At 39.0% G+C, this 14,946-nt stretch overlaps 1 protein-coding gene across 1 annotated transcript in view; it reads right to left on the bottom strand.

The window, feature by feature from the left end:
• Positions 1–14,946, bottom strand: part of Cdk6 (cyclin dependent kinase 6) — a 207,078-nt gene that overhangs the window by 104,751 nt on the left and 87,381 nt on the right. The window contains exon 3 of the mRNA XM_074064745.1: positions 8,395–8,562. Within this exon, the coding sequence (XP_073920846.1) occupies positions 8,395–8,562 (168 nt within the window). The remainder of the gene's footprint in view (positions 1–8,394; positions 8,563–14,946) is intronic.

Below are 14,946 nucleotides of genomic sequence, written 5' to 3'. Positions count from 1 at the left end.
AATCATGAGGACTCATTCATTCATTCATCCACCTTGTATTTCTTAAGTAATTTCCATGTGCAAGGACGGCACTATGGGGAACACTAAAACAGTACAAAATTTGGATTGAGTGAATAAAAATGAGCACGTCCAATGTTACAGAATTTTATAACTACAAGATTATTGAAGCCCAGCTAAAAACAAAGACATGGCTACCTTTCCCCTCCTTACAAGGCAGTAGTGACGGCTGTAAAAAACGAGAAGCTCACCTATCTAAAGAATCAAAGAGAACACAAATACCCAAGTTACAGATATATTGTTTTATGTTCAACTCCAAGACCATATCTCATAGTCTAAGTATGAAAAAACTCTTGAGTTAAGGAAATACAGAAGATGGAATTGTCTCACAAATGTTCTTTCTTGTTGCCCCCGGCCCAGCACAGAAAAGGTAAAGAGGCGACAACATGTTGTCATCTTCTGGACCCTGAGAAACCTTTACTTGCACAAGCTCTCTAAAGCATCTGGTCTTGTCCACATTAATATAGTGTTCTTATTTTTCAATTTGGTCTCAGGCTTCTGAGATTTGAAGGGCACCATATGGAGTGTTTATGATGGGATATAAAAAAAGTTTGGTGACAACCAGACCCTATCTATTCCATACCTTGATAAGACATGCTAGCTGAACACATGTATGGGAGAAGTGAGGAACATCCAGACCTTTCCCTGAGTGAAACATCCTCCAGGCAGGAGCATTACAGTTAAACTTGTTTTCATCCAGAACTAATTTGCAACAGTGACCATTTATGAAGGAGCTAGAATTAGGTGAGTCAAATGAATGGCTATCTTTTACAAACAAGGACAGCAGTCATTTGATTCACTTTGCAAATATAGTCGGTGTAATTAGATACCCACACGCATGCACACCCACCTACAGCACCTTTCTATGCAGTATGGAGTTCATCCTCTTTCTGCATGGAAGAAGTTCTCACAGTGGTCATCAGTGTTTGCTGTTACTGTGAGGTAGAGTCAACCTATCAGATGGTAACTCCGAATGTGTTTTATTGCCTCTGAGAATGTGTGACAGAGGATCTGGATGGGTTTTCATGTTTGTTTTGGCTTTGGCATTTTCCACGTACCCAGCCCTGGGAATCCTGAAGAAAACGTGTCCTGTTCCCAGCTCTGTGCACTGCCCCCATTGTGCTCCACTTCCCTCACTGGTGAAAGTGAAAACGAAACCAGCACAAACACTCCATTGTTAATATGAAATATGTACTGGCAACTGGAAGTTTTAACAAAACAGACCTGGTTGTGTCATGGCAAGAGGCTGAGCAGGGAGGGAGTCATAGGAGCCTTTCCTGCTTCAGAGGTGTGTCCTGCACTTTCACTGAGGTGCTGAGGCGACAGGGCTTTGGGTTTTTTCCATTATCCTCATGTAATGCACTGGTTTGATTTATTCAGTGTGCACTGGCTGCCTTTGAAGGCTTCTGTGGGAGCAACTCAGCTGCCTAAGCTGAAGCACAAACCTTGCCAGGTCTCCATAGTAAATACAACATGCACGAAGAGGAAACAAGCATAAACAATTTATTTTCTCCTGTAAAAGATGACATTGTTCTCCGATCTCTGATTCTGCCTTCACTTTGTCACTTGGTAGAGCCAACTGGGTGCTATACAATGAGCTATTCCAAACACATACACAGAAAACAAGCACAGTGGTCAGGCTGCTTCATGTGCAAATCCATGGGGCGTGTATATAGACAGGTTCTGGAAGGGGTGTGCTCATCACCACTAAGCACCCCACATCCTGGCATGGGAGGCCAGTGAGGGCTTCCCTGATCCCCGGCCTCTGCAGGTTCCTGAGTCATGTGGCCTGGCAGAACCATGTCCTTTTCCTTTTTGCATTTATCTCTGTTTCTAACTATACACTCCTTTGTGTCGCTGTTTTATTGAGATCTTCATCTCTCCATTTTGCTTGTAAGCTCTTTGATAGCAAAAAATTTATCCATTTTTGTTCACCATCATCACTCAGGTTCATTGACAGTGTCTGGCATGTGGACAGTGACCAGCAATTATTTGATGACTGAGAGCCACTTCTTCATTTAATTACATTTCTCCCTGAAGCTTATAAAAAAAGTTTCTGCCTGAATCCAAAAAGTTCTTTTAGTGTTTTAAATAAATGGTAATTCAAAGATTAACATTAAAAGATTTTATAATGGTTCTGAACACACTATAAAACTGTTCAGTGCAGAGAAGGACTGATTTAAGGCAGGCCAATTCTGGACTTCATCTCAGGAGGTAAAGTTAGAGGTACCAAAAGGAATCACCTCGTTTTTGGGCACAGACTTCTTCCTATCCACAAGAGTATGACTGTCCTGAGGAGAGACTGACCTTACTGACTGGGTGTTGGCACTTACATCTAGGTATAAAAACTTCAGAAAGTTGTCTCACGTGCAGTGAGTATAGCACAATTCATGCACTGTCACGATATGCACTTGGATGACTATTAGGGAGTGGACACAAACAGGAGTGAAATGAGAGATATCTTTTTTCATTATCAATGATATGTATGCAAAATACTCAGTTTCATAAGCATGTAAGAAGTTTTATTCTAAAGTCTTCATTAAAAAGAAAACCAGGAGGCACCAGTTCATGCCACACTGTTTCCTGTTTCACTGAGTCAAGATGTGGCACCTGCTGGTTTTTTTTTTTAAAAGTTACAATTTTAACAAGACTTACTATATTTCAAGCCAGATGTCAGAGGCTCATGCCTATAATTCTAGCTTCTTGGGAGACTGAGATCAGGAGGATCTCAGTTTGAGGCCAGCCTGGCAAATAGTTGTATAAGACGCCACCTCCAAAATAGCCAGAGCAAAAGGGACTGGAAGTGTGGTTCAAGTGGGAGAGTACCTGCTTTGCAAGCACAAAGCTCTGAGTTCAAACCCTGGTCATATATAATACACATGCATATATACTGTATAATATTTATGTATATATTTACATATGCATATACATTTATGTATATATGTGTATTTAAAAATGGACTCAAAGATTTGTAGAACATCTAGATATTTTTTGTAGAAATGAGAGTTTCTCAGAGCATAGTTTGAGATCCTTTGAGGTACTGGAGTTGTCAGTGGAGAGACAAGGGAAGTGGAGATTGTGGGTGAGAGCCAGGATGTAAGCATTAGAATTCTACAAACCTTTTACAATCTATCTGGTGAATTCAGACTTAATTTGGTTTGAATTTCAGTTTCTCCACTTCCAAAATGAGATGGTTGATAAAGAGTTTCTAAAACATCAACTCCAACAGCTGCTGAATCACCTTGAATGCTATATGGTTAGGTTTAGTAAACAAAATAATAAAGATTGTGCATCATAAACAGAAGAGAAGACTGCTCCCCGCTGGGCTGCTGGTCACTGGCCTTCATTAGAGTCCTCAATGAGGCTGCCGGGGTGGCTGAATATTGGCTGAGTGGCTGGTCTGATTTTCCTTACTTGACAGACAAAAATGAGTGTGTCATATGCTACATTTCACATGGGAAGTTGACTTTAGAATGACTCTAAATATAATTGTAGGTAATGCCAACAGTCACATATGTATGCATTCTTAAACCACTTTTACCACAGAGATTATAGAAGTGTGAGAGTCATGATTCTTACACACTACTTACATACAATGGCAAGATCTCTCTGAAACCTGGGTTCTTTGACATTCCACAAATATAATAGTTTGATGTAGGTTAACAGAAAATGATTTTTTTCATGGTTTTGGAGAAATTTTTCTCATAAAAACAACCCTCATCAGGTGCTAGGTTTAATAGGCCCCATTTCTCTTTACATTTCCAGTTCTTTCTTGACCCACAAGGGACCTCACATGCATGCTTAGGGATATCCCAGTGCATTGCCAGGCTTTGCCCACAGGCCTACAAACAGATGTACTTAAGTTCAGGGGGAACAAAGAAGGGGGAAAATCTGCCATCAGGAGGAAGGATGAGTGCATAAAGCTCCCATTTCCGGGAAACTTCAATGTCCTGGTGTGGGATGGAGGTCTCAAGGACAGCCAGGAAAATATGGGTTTTATGCAGGAGGTGGGTTTTCACCTCAACAAATGATTTAAAAAACTGAAATATGTATAAATCTTTATCATGAATGCACCTATACAGTGCATGCATTAGTGTATATAGAGCAGCAAGAATACATATATTAGTGTATATAGAGCATTAGTGTATATAGAGCACTTAGGTATATCATGATACCTAAGTGTCATACTGGAAGCAGCTTAGTAAAGTCAGATATCTGTAGTGTCCTTTAACCTTGAAATAAGTCCCCAATTTATCAAGTAGAGACAAGCTAAGTCACTTATGTTGCATACTATCTGCCGCTTTGACTAGTTCAGAATTATTATGATTGTCCTAAGATAATTCTACCAAAAAGGCCAATGTATCACATGTTTCATTTATGAAAAGAATAACAGAGTGCCAGGCTTCATCTGTAGTCCTAGTTACTAGGGAGACAGAGATGGGAGGACTGCAGTCTGAGGCCAGCTCTGGGCAAAAAGCATGAGACCTTATGTGAAAAACAAACTAAGGAGAATGTTGGAGGCAAGGCTCAATTTGTAGAGCACTTATCTAGTAAGCTCAAGGCCCTGAGTTCAAACCCCAGTACTCCAGTACTCCTCCCGCTCCCCCAAAAAAGAGAAACGTTTTCATTAAAAATATAAAATAATAAACAATGGTGTATAAAGGTTTATACACTAAGATGACTGAAAAGCTCACCTGTCTAGAACAACTATTTTCTTAATCCAGAAAAGAAGAACAGTGGCATAGAACATACTGGTTCAGAAATTATAGTGCAGGATCTATCAGGTGATACCCTATGGAAAGTACCTATTTAAAACTATATATTTATAACTGCCTCTCAAAGGTCTAGGTTATATGTAAGAACACTGTGGTATTTTTAGAAAGACCTTAGGAGTACAAGCTACTGTCCATGGTCCAAATATAAAAATCACGTTTACAGAAATACAGTATCAACAAGGATAGAGAGACAGTAAAATTCTTCCATTTGGAGAATGTTAATTATCTTTGAAGAAATATGAAACCTCTTCTAAAGCTTGCTAACACCAAAACACCATGGGTTAAAAAACATGTCTTCAAACAAGTGGTAGAATTACTATATGCTACACTCCTGCATGTCCACAGCTTTCTGTTCAAGACAGGAAGTTCCGTTCATACAGTTAATTCACTCAGGAGGCAGCAGACAAAATGACTATAAATATAAGGAACAGATTGTGAACTTGGGTTCAAATCATCCTTTCATTCCTAACATGAGACTGAGCTAGAGCACATAGCTTTCATGACTTTGAACACAATACCCACAAATGACTCAATCAGGATGACAGTGCAAAATGGGCTCAGACTTTTTTTTTTTTTCAGACGTTTTAATATATAAACTTTCAGTAAGTCCTTCAGCTCGGTACCACCAACCTTCAGCTCAGTACCACCAACCTTCAGCTCAGTACCACCAAGCAGCTATTTAGGAATACTGAGACCACTAAATGTGAAGTAACTCTTTTCCTAATTTTATTGTAAATCAACTGCTTATATCTACATATTGGCATTTGTCAATTTATTCATCAAAAGTGTTTCTTAAATGCCTATCAAAATAAACAAGGTGAATGAGATGCAGCATCTGCTTTTAAAGGACTTACAGCTTGATGAAAAAGAAAACCTCAAAATAACTACAAACAAGACAAAAAGCAATATTATCAAAGACATTACTTTAAAACATTGAGGCAGAAAAGAAGGATCAATTTCTGGAGGGGGGTAACAGAAAAGGACATATGAATCAGGCTCTGAAAGTAAGTATTATGTTAGCATTTCTCATGGCAGTAAGATGTCAGTGTGAGATCAGCTGACTTGTAATTTTTTTACCATTCCACAAATTAAGTTGATTCCCAGTTCCTGTATGACATAACCTACTGAAAAATGTGTTTTCACATTTCCAGGAAGTGGAGTGTAGTCTCTTCAAGCGATACTAAAAATACATACCAGTTCTGTCTGAAAACCTGTGATTTTTCAGTTTTTAATTGTGTATTTAAATCAAAGCAGCACTATATTAAGTGGATTTTTCCTTTAAGTAGAAAATATAAAACTGTGGGAATATTTTAAAATGTAGTATTCTCTGGGAAACATACCTTTTACTATTGCCATGAATTTCCACAGAAGGGCACCACAGAAAATCCAGAGTACCCCGTACAAACTAGGTAGGGAAAAACTGTATTTATGCTTGCCTTTCCCCTTTTCTTTGAATATGAAATAATCAGCATATATTTTTCTGTTTGAACATACCAACTTTCAGCAAGAATGGAATGTTAACTGGTATTACTCACAAGCTGGGCTATCATTCCTCCAACTTAACAAGCAAAAAAAAAAAAAAAAATCCAAACAAAAAAACAACTGGGTTTCCTGTTTTTATTAGGGCCCACTTGGGTGGGGGTTAAAATAAAGTGTCTGCTCAGTTACAGCTCATCCTTCCTTTGATTAATGTACCCTAGGAGATCAGTTCCTTCATCTGCCCCCATGACTCTCCAGGATCACAAAGCCTATTCAAGCTTCTCCCCAGGGCCCCAAAACAACATGCACAATGACTTCCTAGGGAAGCCTAAGCCTACCTCACCCTTCCCACTGGGGAAACACACAGGCTCAGCCCTTTCTCCTGTGATTATGTAAGAATACAAGCGTTTGCTTGACTCCACCCCAAGCCCAGGCCTATCCTTTAAACATCAGCTTGTGTCTTATCTTCTCAAAAGTACTGGTGTATGCTGGGCAAAGAGGAAATGGTAGGATTTATCTCTCAACAATGGCAACATAAATCTTCTTCGGAGGAAATTCTGATGCTCTGGGTATAGTACATGAACTTGGGAATGTGAGGAGCTCTACATGTGCTGGCTATAGTATTCACAGTCTAAGTGGGGGTGGAGGGAGCATATAGCAGAATTTCCAACTTCTCTCCTGAACTAGTACTTCTCAGCTGAAGCATTACTGCAATTTGGGGAAACAATTTTTTGTTGTTGTGCATGATACAAGCTTCCTTGAAGCAAAAAAACTAAATGCCCGAAGCAGCCACCCTATCCCCCAAGTCACTGTGATGGCCAAAGATACCACCAATTACTTTTCAACAATGCCCCCCACTCACTACTCAGGCCAGTGCTGCCCCTGTTTTGAGAACCTCTTCAAGGCTGAAGATGGACTCTCTTTTCTCCCCCTGCCCCTCTCTGTCTTTTTGTGATCCTGAGGATCAGAATCCCAGGGCCTCATGCTTGCTAGGTAAATGCTACACCATTTGAGCCACACTCCTGGCCCTTTTGTTTGTATTTTGTTTTTGAGATATGGTCTTTTCTTGAACTGGCCTTGAACTTGTGATTCTCCTACCTCCTACTTCCACCTTTACAGTGGTTTGGATTACAGAAATGCATCACCATGCCCAGCTGGATTCTTTTCTTAAGGCTTAACTTAATGCATTTGAGGGTAACATTTCTGTAGCTTTCATCAAATCAAAGGGATTCTCTCCATCAGCCTTCCAGCCCCAAAACAATTAGCATAGACATTCCTTGCCTTTTTGTATCTTCGTACAAATCCACTGTGCATAAAACAGGATTTTCAAAGAAAAGGGTTATAATATCTACCTCCAAGCTGCTCTTTTTATAGTTGGGGGGTGCAGAATTCCACAAAACTTCATCTCAAAAACAAGGAACTATAAGGAGAAATAAAAGCTAACCAAATAGCTATTACAGTTTTGCATCTGAAAGGAGACAAAGAACAGGATCTCATAACCATCATTCTTTGCCAAAACAGGGCCTTTGGGTTCACTCTGGCTATTCTGGCTCAGATGAAGCCTTCACCCACAGGGCAGGGCTACTTGTTCAAGGGTCATCCAACTTCACAATTAACTTAATTTCTTCCTCATGGTCAGCCCCACAACTTCAGAGGAGTGCTTTATCACACCTGGGCAGGCACTGGCTGCTTCTCAAGCCAGGATGATGCAGATGGGTCAATGTTTCTAATGCCCTCTCTACCCTGAGCTCAAGCTGTGTGTTCCCGCATCATTACATACTCAGCTCTGAAAACAGTGGTTATGGCAAAAAGCATTTGGAAACTTGTAACTGATTCCTTTCTGGTGGCTAAGATGCAACAGACTATTTCTGCAATGAGTCCTGTCCACAACAAACCCATCCTGGATGTGTCCATAGCAGTAAGCAGAATACTTACCACTGCTGTATGCGAAAGTGCAAAGACATTGTGCCTAGGGACTAACTGCAGACAGTAAGAACATTAGGAGCATGGTGGGGGTCGGGGGAGGTTATCATTCAAAACAGGATAAATCAATTTAATGAAAGGGCAGCCCTTTTTTACTCACCACGGAGGTAAGGGCCATCTGAAAACTGTAGATGCGGGCAAGGCCGAAGTCAGCCAATTTTATTTGTCCATTGCTGGTCACCAGAATGTTCTGTGGTTTCAGATCGCGATGCACTACTCGGTGAGAATGAAGAAAGTCCAGACCTCGGAGAAGCTGAAACATCATATCCTAAATAAAAAGAAAAAAAAATAAATGCTCAAAAGAGAAATTCAGTTGGATTCAGGTTTGTATTTGTTGTGGATCCCAGCAGTTACTCAAGCACTTGGAACAAAGCAGACATCAGATGAATACTCACTGAATAAATGAGTTGGTCTCCTGCCTCTGTAGTTTCCCATTCTCAAGAACACTATAAAAATGTTCACTTTCAACCTGGATTTTTTAACTCATCAAAGGACAATTTAAAATAGTTTTCAATGATGGCTGGCGGAATGGCTCACATGGTAGAACCTGCCTAGCAAGTGCAAGGCCCCAAGTTCAAGCCCTCATACTGCCAAAAAAGAAAAAAAGTATAGGAAATGTTCTGGAAGGTCAGAGACCAAGAGGTGTCAATGGTTCATGCTGACATGAACAGAAGTAGGAGGTGTGCGAGGGGGATGCAGTTCACTCCATTTACTTTTATATTGTTTAATATGTTATTTCAATGATTAAAATCTCATGAATATTAATGTTATTAATGGTAATTATTTTCATAGTGCCTAACACTAAGCAACCACAGTATGTCAAGCACTATTCTAAGCCACTTTGGTTTAGTAACTCATTTAATCCACACCACAAGGATGAGGTAAAGCAGCTCACCACCCACTGTATAGGTAAGAAACTAATATACAGAAATAGACTGGGTGACCGACCCAAATAATAACAGCAAGACACAGAGTCCTGATTCAAACCAGAATCCAGAAAAAATGGATTCAGATCTTCAAGGTACTCCTTTATTAGATCAATGAATGAATGAGTATGTAAAATGAAGCCCCCATCTTTTCATCTATAAAATGGGGAAAGAACAAAACCCACTTCATAGGATCCTTGTGTATAACGCACTTATCACTCAATAAGTGATAGCTATTAGTGGTATTATTATTAACCAGTCAGGAGTGGGCTGTGGGGCGGGGCATAAGGAAAATAAACCAATCAGATTATTTTTCTGATTTTAGGTCCAATAAAATTAGATACAAGCTATAAAACTCAGAAGCAATACCTGAAAGTAGGAACTTAAAACACTGGCATGACATCATGGCCCTCTAAAATCCAGAATTAGTAAGAGTGATGTATGTAAGGCAGGATGAACCTATTTTGTTCATATAAGGGTTATAAGAATAATCAGGTAGCATCATGCACTTCTGAGGACACACTTGTTCATAAGGGGAACCACTAAACCAATTCATCCAGAACAACATAGTTTCTGGTTTATATTTTTGGTTCTTTCTCTAGAGTTCAGAGTTCTGTCTTGACATGACAGTTTGCTTAACACTAAAGCCTTAGTTTTTCCATCTATCAAATGGAGAAGATACGGTTTACTTTTACTAATAGTAGGAAGTTGAAGTGAAGTAATATATGCAAAGTGGGAGTGCTATTTCTGCACATGGTAAGCATTTAACAGATGGTAATTATTTGGATGATCATTGCCATGATAGGTGTCCTGTGTTCAGGGGAGAGACAGATTCGCAAACAACTGTAAAAATATATGGCCACTTCTATAAGGTCAGTGTGAACAAAGTACTTGCTAAGACAGGGCATGTAATGACACACGTGTATGGGAATCATTTGTGAAACCTGCTTAATGGACATTCTGAGCTGGCAGAGGTTACCTTCTAGGCTTCCAAAGTGAGAGACGACCTTTCAAGACTTGAGAACCACTTCAGGTAAAACAACTCACAATGAGTGAAGAGTGTGAAAACGAAGCACAGAATACTGAAAAAAAAAAGTCATTTTCTGCTGTGGCAAATACATCTGTACTGTAAACACATGCACACAACTTGTAAGCACTGGGTCTAAGAAAGCATGACTAACTTAAAGTCACGTCATGCTGTCACTTCCTACATGCTAAGCACCACCCCCTGAAAACTGCACCGGGAAAACAGCTGCCTGCTTCATGCTGCAGTGTTCAATTTAACAGCCAAGTAGCAGCATAAAAATTTTAAATTTGGGAATTCCAAGATGGCGGCTAGAGGTAGGAAGCAGAAAGCGACCCTCCTATAGTGAAATCGTGGAGAGACGCTGGAGACACACTTTACAGGCATAATCACCGAGAAAAGGCATAACTTTGACACCTCCACATCTCCAGCCGGCACAGAGAATCTCCACTTCACGTTAAACGGAGAACCGAGGAGGGCCCCCGGGGCCGCCAGTGGCCGGCGCCCATACGGCGTGGGAAGACGCGGACCAGCTTACTGTCGATTAGAACACTAACACTCCCTGTTTATACCTTTGAAACTCTCTTGTCTGATACCTTGTTCTGCTTTCTCCCTCTTGTCTGTATATTTGTTTTCGCCTTTTCTTTAACTTCTTGCTTTCCATCTCAGCTCACTCTTCCATTCTCAATATTACCATTGTTATTATTACAAGCTAGAAAATACTTAATTACACACAGTACAGGGACAGTAACAACACCAAGGACAATGACAGGAAGACAGAAAAAACAAGGAAACCAGTTTCCACACAGCAAAAAAATTAGTACAGGAACCAGAGGGGAATGAAGAGAACAGAAACTCAGATCCAGACTCCAACAAAATGAAGATAAACTATGCCAAAGGACCCAATGAACCCCACAAGAATAATTTAAAAGAAGACATACTACAAGTACTCAATGAGAATTTTATAGAGATGATACCGGATAGGGTCAACCAAAATGTACAGGAGACACTCAAGAAATTCCAAGACAATAAAAATAGAGAATTTGAAAAAGCAAAAGAAGAAATAAAGGAAACCATAGAAGCACTGTATAAACACCAAAGTGAAAGAGAGAACACAATGAATAAATGGATAAATGAACTCAGGACAAAAATAGACAACAATAAAGAAGAAAACAGCCAGGATATGGAAAACCTCAGAAAAAAGAACGAAACAGAGATGCAAAACAAAACGGAAGGCCAATCCAGCAGAATAGAACAAACAGAAGACAGAATCTCAGAACTTGAAGATGAAATGGTAATTAAAGGAAAAACTGAAGAACTGTTAATTAAACAACTCAAGACCTGTGAAAAGAAAATGCAAGAACTCACTGACTCCATCAAAAGACCAAACTTGAGAATCATGGGCATCGAAGAAGGAGAAGAGGTGCAAGCGAAGGGAATGCGTAATATATTCAACAAAATAATAACGGAAAATTTCCCAAATCTAGAGAAAGATATTCCCGTACAGATGCAAGAGGCCTCCAGGACACCAAACAGACCAGATCAAAATAGAACTACTCCATGACATATCATCATTAAAACAACAAGTTCAGAAACTAAGGAAAGAATATTGAAGGCTGTAAGAGAGAAAAAACAAGTAACATACAAAGGTAAACCCATCAAAATCACAGCAGACTTCTCAACAGAAACATTAAAAGCAAGAAGAGCGTGGGGTGAGATCTTCCGGGCACTGAATGAAAATAACTTCAACCCCAGGATACTCTACCCAGCAAAGCTATCATTCAAAATAGATGGAGCAATAAAAGTCTTCCATGATAAGCAGAAACTAAAACAATATGTGACCACAAAGCCACCATTACAAAAGATTCTGCAAGGGATCCTGCACACAGAAAGTGACACCCAACTTAACCATGAAAAGGCAGGCAGCACCAAACCACAGGATAAGAAAAAGCAAGACAGTAGAGAGTAACATCAAGTTAGGTACACACAATCAAACCTTCAAACAACTAAGATAACTAAATGGCAGGAATCACCATATACCTATCAGTACTAACGCTTAATGTTAATGGACTTAATTCACCCATCAAAAGACACCGTTTGACAAAATGGATTAGAAAAGAAGATCCAACAATTTGTTGCTTACAGGAGACTCATCTCACCGACAGAAATAAGCATATGCTTAGGATGAAAGGCTGGAAGAAGATTTACCAAGCCAATGGCCCCCGAAAACAAGCAGGAGTAGCAATACTTATCTCTGACAAAGTAGACTTCAAACCTACATTGATCAAATGAGATAAAGAAGGACATTCCATACTAATAAAAGGGGAAATAGACCAAAAGGAAATAATAATCATCAATCTGTACGCACCCAATGTCAACGCACCCAATTTCATCAAACATACCCTGAAAGACCTAAAAGCATATATAAATGCCAACACAGTGGTTGTGGGAGACTTTAACACTCCATTATCATCAATAGATAGGTCATCCAAACAAAAACTCAATAAAGAAATCCAAGATCTAAAATATGCAATAGATCAAGTGGACCTAGTAGATGTCTACAGAACATTTCATCCAACCTCTACACAATATACATTCTTCTCAGCAGCCCATGGAACATTCTCCAAAATAGATCATATCCTAGGGCACAAAGCAAGCCTCAGCAAATATAAGAAAATAGAAATAATACCATGCATACTATCGGACCACAATGCAGTAAAAGTAGAACTCAACAACAAAAGTAAAGACAAAAAACATGCAAACAGCTGGAAACTAAATAACTCATTACTTAATGAAGAATGGATCATCGATGCAATAAAAGAGGAAATTAAAAGTTCCTAGAAGTCAATGAAAATGAAAACACAACCTACCGGAACCTATGGGACACAGCTAAGGCAGTCTTGAGAGGAAAGTTTATAGCCATGAGTGCATATATTAAAAAGATTGAAAGATCCCAAATCAATGACCTAATGATACATCTCAAACTCCTAGAAAAACAAGAACAAGCAAATCCCAAAACAAATAGAAGGAGAGAAATAAAAATAAGAGCTGAAATCAACGAAATAGAAACCAAAAAAACCATACAAAGAATTAATGAAACAAAAAGTTGGTTCTTTGAAAAAATAAACAAGATCGATAGACCCCTGGCAAACCTGACTAAAATGAGGAGAGAAAAAACCCAAATTAGTAGAATTAGGAATGCAAAAGGGGAGATAACAACAAACACCATGGAAGTCCAGGAAATCATCAGAGACTACTTTGAGAACCTATATTCAAATAAATTTGAAAATCTAAAAGAAATGGACAGATTTCTAGATACATATTATCATACAAAACTGAACCAAGAGGAAATTAATCACCTGAATAGACCTATAACACAAAATGAAATTGAAGCAGCAATCAAGAGTCTCCCCAAAAAGAAAAGTCCAGGACCTGATGGATTCTCTGCTGAATTCTATCAGACCTTTAAAGAAGAACTGATACCAACCCTCCTTAAACTGTTCCATGAAATAGAAAGGGAAGGAAAACTGCCAAACACATTTTATGAAGCCAGTATTACACTTATCCCAAAACCAGGCAAAGACACCTCCAAAAAGGAGAACTATAGGCCAATCTCCTTAATGACCATTGATGCAACAATCCTCAACAAAATAATGGCAAATCGAATTCAGCAACACATCAAAAAGATTATTCACCACGACCAGGTAGGCTTCATCCCAGGGATGCAGGGGTGGTTCAACATACGAAAATCAATAAACGTAATAAACCACATTAACAGAAGCAAAGACAAAAACCACTTGATCATCTCAATAGATGCAGAAAAAGCCTTTGATAAGATCCAACATCATTTCATGATAAAAGCTCTAAGAAAACTAGGAATAGAAGGAAAGTTCCTCAACATTATAAAAGCTATATATGACAAACCTACAGCCAGCATTATACTTAACAGAGAAAAATTAAAACCATTCCCTCTAAAATCAGGAACCAGACAAGGATGCCCACTATCTCCACTCCTATTCAACATAGTACTGGAATTCCTAGCCAGAGCAATTAGGCAAGAAGAAGGAATAAAAGGAATACAAATAGGTAAAGAAACTGTCAAAATATCCCTATTTGCAGACGACATGATCCTATACCTTAAAGACCCAAAAAACTCTACTCAGAAGCTTCTAGACATCATCAATAGCTATAGCAAGGTAGCAGGATATAAAATCAACATAGAAAAATCATTAGCATTTCTATACACTAACAATGAGCAAACGGAAAAAGAATGTATGAAAACAATTCCATTTACAATAGCCTCAAAAAAAATCAAATACCTAGGTGTAAACCTAACAAAAGATGTGAAAGACCTCTACAAGGAAAACTATACACTTCTGAAGAAAGAGATTGAGGAAGACTATAGAAAGTGGAGAGATCTCCCATGCTCATGGATTGGTAGAATCAACATAGTAAAAATGTCGATACTCCCAAAAGTAATCTACATGTTTAATGCAATTCCCATCAAAATTCCAATGACATTCATTAAAGAGATTGAAAAATCTACTGTGAAATTTATATGGAAACACAAGAGGCCACGAATAGCCAAGGCAATACTCAGTCAAAAGAACAATGCAGGAGGTATCACGATACCTGACTTCAAACTATATTACAAAGCAATAACAATAAAAACAGCATGGTACTGGCACAAAAACAGACATGA

The sequence above is a fragment of the Castor canadensis genome, chromosome 2, assembly GCF_047511655.1.
Source record: "Castor canadensis chromosome 2, mCasCan1.hap1v2, whole genome shotgun sequence".
NCBI classification, from domain to species: domain Eukaryota; kingdom Metazoa; phylum Chordata; class Mammalia; order Rodentia; family Castoridae; genus Castor; species Castor canadensis.
This window is presented reverse-complemented; position numbering and strand designations above follow the sequence as displayed.